Raw genomic sequence first — 8,063 nt, forward strand, 5'->3', positions numbered from 1 at the left:
CGGTTATATCCAAGAAACGAGACGTCTATGCCATTATGTGATCCTCCCATGGAAACTTTAATTGAGTCACTTAACAAAATATGTTTTAGAATTACTCGAAGCAAAGCTTCTACTGGCTTTTTAAAAAGCAAAAAACAGAACTTATGAAAGATATTTTTAATTTTTTTTTAAATTTTGATTATAAAAGAAAGCCATTCGCTAACTTTAAGCGTGACGTGCAGGTTTCAAGATTTTTATGATGAGGGGAAGGGGACGCTACAGGTCTGGCGTATCGGGCTGGACGAGGTGGCCGGAAGGACATGAACATTATGCGGCTTCATCAGCACTGCATCGCCCACATTATTTCGGTGCCCGCCGACTTTTGTCGTTCTTAATCTATCACGTTTTATACGCCTGCACGCACACGGCACTCAAAATTTTAGGAATGCTCATCCAGACCCAGGTTCAATTCTCAGAGGCACAGGCATCTTGTAAATTTCAGTTTTTACCTCCAAAACATATAGGAGGTGAACTTACGACGTAGAATGATCTGCCGGGGTCGCCGGCTTTGCGGTTGACTTTATACGTCGGGACTTGATCTCCGCAGCGTCCTCAACTACTTTATTATTATTATTATTATTATTATGTTGTTGCGCCTCCCCACCACCTGTAATACGTCTCTCATTTATATTCCTGTCAGCAGCATCTGTACATGTGGGGCGGCTTGAACTCATATTCACAATCGTGTTTTGCTGCAGACGGACTTGTGCCTGGCACTTCTCCAGTTCCTTGCGAATGGCCTCCAGTTGCCGCTTGCACTCTGCATGTATATCGCCTTCTCCGGCCTGCCCATAGATACACTAACTATCTTACTTCTTCCTTTAATAAACATCTCTCTCTCTCTCTCTCTCTCTCTCTCTCTCTCTCTCTCTCTCCATGCACACCTGACTGGTCATGCTCTGCACTTTGCGGTTTCCGTCTTGACGATAAAAATTACCGTAGTCCATGTTTGTGGTGGTCCAGCTGCCGCCCATAGACACGGATTCCATGGGCCCACAGGGACCCACCATCGAGTGCTCCGATAAAGGTCAAATACTCATGCTGTGTGCAACGCACCTAACAAACACTACAAGCTGTTTGCGCATACGCTTTCCAAAGGTAAGGTACTGCAGTCTGGCCTTTCGCGCTGGCGAGCAGAGATGGGTGGGTGGGTGTATGTGAGAGAGAGAGAGAGAGGGAGAGAGAGAAGCAAGATCTCACTCTCGACTAAGACGAGCGGTTAAGCGTGTGCAAGTTCAATGTCCAAAGGCCAGAAAGCAACCAAGTTTTGAAGCCCGGTCATAGTAAATCGTGTTTCTATAGAGTAGATTGGGCTAATGTTAAATATCAGTCTGGTTGACTACGTGTAGGTGGGCATGACGGGCAGAGCCGGTCGCACCGGTTTTTTGGGGGGCAGCATCTCGTAGCTGTGTGCCAGCGGTATGCACGTAGCGTAGAGGTAAGGTAAGTGCTTCCAGCACCTGAGATCTCGTATTCGATACGTGGGTGGAAATTGTGGCGACCTTTAAGAATTCTTTTGACCGGTACTTGTAGCTTACTGGCAAACGGCTCTGGCCTTCTTTGTCACGAGGACAACCAGGCCAATATTTAACTAAAACTAGTGGATTGACAAATTTTGTCACATTTTTTGTTTAGAAAAAAATGAAGGCGAACAAGCATAAGATAAGACTGTAATTGCTATAGAGTTGTAATTGCAGCTACTCCTTATTGTGTAAAGCGTGTGCATTCTTTCTTTTAAGTTATGCACAGTTGTAATTGCAAATACTCCTTATTGTGTAAAGAGTGTGCATTCTTTCCTATAAGTTATGCACAGTTGTAATTGCAAATACTCCTTACTGTGTAAAGAGTGTGCATTCTTTCCTATAGGTTATGCATAATGTTCTTACTTGAACAACTTTACATTCAAAATTTTCGCCAATGAGAAGCCACAACAAAAGCAAAACATCATAAGGAGAATGGGTAATATACATAGATTTCGCACACTATGAGAGGAAAAGTTAAAAACTGTTGTTATTGTCATGGATTACCAAAGGAAATAGAGAGAGAAAATGTTACATATGCGATAATAATAGCGAGGAATACCACTACACGTCGCATGAATATCGACACGTGTACTGATGCAAGAAAATTTGTTTTAAAATAAAAAGCGGCGGTGTGTGCATTAGCATCGTAGCGTCGGTATGCACGTCGATTTATGGCTCGTCTAAATAAGTACTGCTATTAGCATCGGTATGCACGTCTAAAAGCACACTAGAATTACATGTATGTTTTTTATGCTTGTTTCAACGCCTGTACTGACGCACATTTCGACGCATATACTAGCCTTTGCACTGACGTTCAAACACGTAAAATTTTTCACAACATAATTACCAAGCCATAACCATAACCTGATTGCAAAACCATAACCAAAGAGCATATCCACAACATAATTACAAAAGCATAACAATAACCTGATTGTAAAACCATAACCAAAGATCATATCCACAACATAAGTACCAAGCTATAATCATAACTTAATTGTAAAACCATAACCAAAGAGCATATCCACTTTATGATTACAAAACCATAACCGTAACGTAAATGCAAAACCGTAACCAAGGCGCAATTGAAACAAGTTTGACCATATCATCAACCCAAATGCACAATCGTAACCATAACTTGATTTCAACATAATAACCATATCAGATAGCAACACCATAAGCATAAACGTTAAGCTGTGTACAATATTGAATACAATCATCAAGATGACCATAACTACAAAAAAACATAGATGAAAGATGTCACCCTCGTGGTAATGTCTCCCAGTCAACGACCTCTCCCTCCCCCTGAAGTTGGGTCAAAAGAGCCACAAGTCCATGCGTGTATCCATACTTCTCCTCTTCGCGTGTCAGACTTCAAATGTGCTCTAGTTGCATCTCTCTATTGCTGAAATCTCTTAGGATTGTCATGTACTTGTCTCTTGTGCAATCCCTGCTCACTCCTCTGTATCCGTTTTAGAGCCGATTTAGAGTGCTCTAGCCCTGAGTGACATGAATTCGAAGAACCAACACCTAAGCGACTAACCCTAAGCGGACTAAAACAGCCCAATCGCTTACCCTAAGCTATATATCTTAAGTGGATTACTTAATTGGACTGATCTAATCCGGATTAATCGAATATGAATAGCCATTTCTAAAGATCGTTTACCTTTCTAATATCCATTTGCGTTATTGAAGTCCGTTTGTCGAAGTCTGTTTGCGTTATTGAAGTCCCTTTTCATTTTTTAAGTACACAAGCCAAATCTGAAGTTTGTTTGTGTTTTTTCTACCCTAACCTCTTAAACACAGCCACATCCTAGCAACCAAACCATAAGCATCTTCGTATGACCAAACATTGATCGGTGATAACCATTTGTCGTTAGCTCTAACTACCTCACATTCTGTAGCCATGCATTATCCCTACACACCTCCGTCTAGAGGTGCACGGAGATCGGTACTATTAGATAATAATTTTGTCTTTATTGATCAATGCTTATATTCGAGGGTGCGACATAAGTACACACCTACGTCTACATGACAATGCATGTAGATCCAATACCTATCCTAATCCAATAGAAATCTAAAATTTGTAGCCCAAATCTAAATCCGCTAACCCTAAGTGGTTTGCCTTAAGCGGCCAAAAATAGCCAAATTGTGAAGTACCAACAGCTAAGCGGCATGTCCTAATCGGCTAATCCTAAGCGAGTTGAAATAGCCAAATTGCAAATACCTAACACCTAAGCAAGAATCTCTAAGCCTTGAATCCTAAGCAGATTGAAACAGCCAAAGCAGGTTAATTTATTGAAATGGCTAAAGTAATATGACACTAAGCTGATTTAGAGCGACCAAATCTAAAGCCGCTAACTTTAGGTGGTTGGCCCTAAGAGGCATGAAACAACCAAATTGTCGTGCTCGAACCGGATGACTAAAATGGCTAAAGTAACGCGATCCTAATATTAATCAATTTAGAGTGTCTAGCCCTAAGCGGCCTAAATTCAAAGAACTAACACCTAAGCGGCTAACCTTAAGCAAACTGAAACAACTCCCCAATTGCTAACCCTAAGTTGCACACTTTAAGCGGATTACTTAAATGGATCGATCTAATACAGACCGTCATTTATTGGCTAAACCTATGTATGAAGATAATCAAATGTAAATAAAACCTAGCACTAAAACTTAACACTATAATCTAAACCTAACTCTATAACATAAACCTATGTGTGAAGATAATCAAAATTAAATAAAACCTAGCACTAAAACTTAACTTAAAATATTCTAACTAGCATTTATAACACCTACAACATGCCACACTTTAAAAAAATAACATAATATGTTAATTTACGATAAAATTACATAAAAGTAACAAAACTAATTATACATTGAGCTAAATCAAAATAACTCTTATTTTTTAATTATCAAAATTCATTATGATTGTTTGTGAATGTTAATTTTTAATAAGATTTTATATAAAAAATAACAAAATTAATATTTTTATATTTCTTTTTAATTTCAAAATGAGTGTGTGTGTGTGTACGTCCGCGTGTAGTGTGTTTAGATTGTAAACAAATTAATATGTATTTTATTTATTTGTGTGTTTATGTGCATGTGTGTGATTATGTGTGTGTGTACACGTGTGTGATTGTGTGTGTGTCCAAGAGAACAGTAGGATAGGACACTCACATGCAACCGATGTGAGCACAAAACACTTGAGAAAATTTCGTTAAATCTGTTAAAAAAACACACACACATTTTGACACATTCACATACACACAAAAACGAACAAATCTACCATAAAGTTTGAAAACAATCTTACCTTGTTAATGTAGTGGAGTATGTGAGTGGATATCCCAATCCCTAAGAGCTCTGGATTAGTAGATATGAAGCTTGTGAAGACAAGGAGAGCAAGACATCACACAAAAAGAGGGGCAAAAACGACAAAAGAACCCATGGGTTCTGTTTTTGCAGGCAACGCTGGTGACGTAGGCATCGGTATAAATATTTGTGAAGGCGTCAGAATATGCTTCAGTGCAAGCATCAATATAAACATCTTTATAGGCGACAAAAATTAAAAATTTGATTTTGTTTAAAATTGGGTCTCCCTCTAAATTATCTACACATATACCGACATCCATCATCGACGTCGATTATTTGGCATCGGTATTGAAGCAATGTGTTGTAGTGGAAGGACATGATAATGATTCTCAATAGCAATATATACGGTAATAGACACATATATCTATCACTATGAGAGAGAAAGTTCAAGACTGTCAGCATTCTTGCAGATTAACAAAGGATAATAGAAAGGAAAAGAAATTGTGTGAACAGTAGTAGTAGTGACCAAGAGCACGGTAGTGACCTAATAGTAATATGTGCAATAATAGTCATGGATATATATCTGTGATTATTACCGCATATATTACCACTACACGGCTTTTCAAAAGTAAAGATGCTCATTTGAGCCATCCAATTTTTTATGGCACAAATGAGCTTCTTTATTTTTGGCCTGCACAAAACATATCAAATATCAATTGCATTTTCAAAAGTGCACAAAAATAATAATAATAAACTTTGGAATTACATGTCACACCCTACTTGCATAATTTGAAGCACAAAAGAACAATACTTAAATTTAATGACAAATAAAGTCAAAAGTCCAAATGAGTTTCATGTATAAGTCATGAGGGTTTGTTGTGCCATATTTGCACTTGTAAAAGAGGACTACAAAAAAATATTTATCAATCTAAGTACTCCTCATCCTTGTCTAGAGTTACAGGAGTTTCATCGCTCTGACTTTACAACAACCAAAACCAGATTAGATAAATCAATAATCCAAAACAATTAATATTAATCTAGAACGATCAATATAGTAATCATTAACTACATTTATCACTTGTAGAGATCGGCCAATTGCTAAGTCGAATTGCTCACAAGAGATATGATGGTTTTCCAACAACCACCCCCAAGTATTAAACTCCGTGTGTCTCTCTTGATACTTGACCATCTCTCTAGAAGGACGGGTTAGAGTTTCTTTTTAAAGTTAAAAAAGGCCAAAAAAATCATAAGCTAAAAGATCTTCTATACAGAACTTTCACAATTAAAAATTACTTACATATTTATCTTTTTAGGCTGCTTTGCCTCCCGAACCATAGTGCGTGGGTGTTTGTTTGGCCAAACTTTGCGCTGTTGTCTGTAGGATAAGCATGTTCCCGCTTCTTTGCCCTTTTCTTGCATGGTCCACTCCCACTCTGCATCTGCCATGTTGCAACTACGACATCTCCTCTCTAGGTGTGCAATCTGGTTGGCCAGGACATGTCGTACACTTAATTTCTTGTCTTTTAAACTTTTTTGATATACCTCTCCAACCATTGCATCGAGAAACGTTCATTGAAGGTGTTTGAAAATCGAGCATGCAACACTTCCTCGACATAGCAAGCATGATCGTACAATTGTTCTTTGAATATAATCACACAATCTTTATACATTGAGTATATAAGAATTTTCAAATGGCGTCGAAATGTACTATCCTACGGTGTGCTAAAATTGACCTCGCCACCATACTTGACCCTGTGGGTATGTAGTAGCATCCATGTGTATTTGACATGGGTGCATGAGTGTCCTCGTCCTCTATTGTTGGAGTGGCACACTCCAAAATAAGTGACCCCGTCCCCCTCCACCACCAAACATGCATCCCAATAGGAGTCTCCACCGCTTGGCATGTCACAGCACTAGCTACCTTGAGACAAACAACGGTGTTTGTTGCTAGAAGATATTTGTCGACCACATGTGGGTTGTCAATGAGGCTCGAACGAAAGAAGAGTCAAATGTAATGGTGTGGGTCCCTAAAATGGAAGGGGGGTGGGTCCGTGCAATGGAAGGGGATGGGTGTATTGGTAAGAAGGTCCAATAAAAGGATGTGTTGTCAGTGTGAGGCTCTAAATGTATGGAGTTTCTCCCTAACTCTTCCATTTTGGGGTCTGTTGCAAAAGACCATAGGCTGCTAGCTATAGATAGACCTAAATCCATTGCTTGGACTTATCACTTGAAGAGTTAAGTCCACTGGAGGTGATGGCCACCCTGATGGGGAACCCAACTATGACATGAACTAACCAAAGGAAGAATACGGGGGTTGCTCTCCAACAGGTGGTCTCTTTTCTGATATCTACAAGAGATTAGTTTGTAAGTATTGACATAATCTCTCTCTAATCTTCCTATATGTAATCTATACACCTCTATCTGTCTACACCCAATCTACACTGCTTCTCTACACCTAATCTACATTCCGTAGAGAGGGGAAAAAAGTAGATTAGGTGTAGAGAGTGCATAGAGAGAGAGAGAGAGAGAGAGAGAGAGAGAGAGAGGAAGATAGATTTTCAGATATATATTTACCTCTCTTTCTACACCACATCTCTACCTAATTTATACACCTCTATCTCTCTACATAAGGTAGATAGAGAGGGTGTAGAGAGGGAGGTAAATGGAGAAGAGAGAGAGAGAGAGAGAGAGAGAGAGAGAGAGAGAGAGAGAGAGAGAATAGAAGTAGGTTAGGTTAGAGAGAGCATAGATATATATATATATATATATATATATATATATATATATATATATATATATATATATATATATATATATATATATATATATATATATATATTTGCATACATATATACATACACTCACATACATACATACACATGTACCATTAAACCTAAGTAGGGGCTAGTAGTACCAAAAGTTTAGTTGAACCTATTTAAATATCATCAAAACCTCAATTGTGGTAAATCCAAGGGTACGTTACGATAATCCATACATGAGTGAATCAAGCGCAAGGTCACAATTACAAAGCGATTGTTATCCAAGAGAGAAAGCATTCAATAATCAAGTGCTATGCTCTTTTACTTAGTGTGTACATACATGCATATACACACACTCACGTACATATGTATATCCCATGCATACATATCTATACACTCATATATGGGGACACATATACAAGGTTTCATTATATAT

The 8,063-nt window shown here is 38.4% G+C and overlaps 1 protein-coding gene across 1 annotated transcript; it reads right to left on the reverse strand.

Annotated features, from left to right (window-relative positions):
• Positions 1 to 216: 216 nt before the first annotated feature.
• Positions 217 to 1,246, reverse strand: LOC147421483 (uncharacterized). The gene is made up of 3 exons (XM_086503681.1): positions 924 to 1,246; positions 517 to 824; positions 217 to 393 (listed from the first exon to the last, which is right to left on the reverse strand). The coding sequence occupies exons 1-3, from the start codon at positions 1,047 to 1,049 to the stop codon at positions 234 to 236; spliced, it is 594 nt and encodes a 197-aa protein (XP_086359807.1). The 5' UTR covers positions 1,050 to 1,246; the 3' UTR covers positions 217 to 233.
• Between the last annotated feature and the right edge of the window lie 6,817 nt (positions 1,247 to 8,063).

The sequence above is a fragment of the Adiantum capillus-veneris genome, chromosome 27 (assembly GCF_014529385.1).
Source record: "Adiantum capillus-veneris isolate H3 chromosome 27, ASM1452938v2, whole genome shotgun sequence".
Taxonomy (NCBI): domain Eukaryota; kingdom Viridiplantae; phylum Streptophyta; class Polypodiopsida; order Polypodiales; family Pteridaceae; genus Adiantum; species Adiantum capillus-veneris.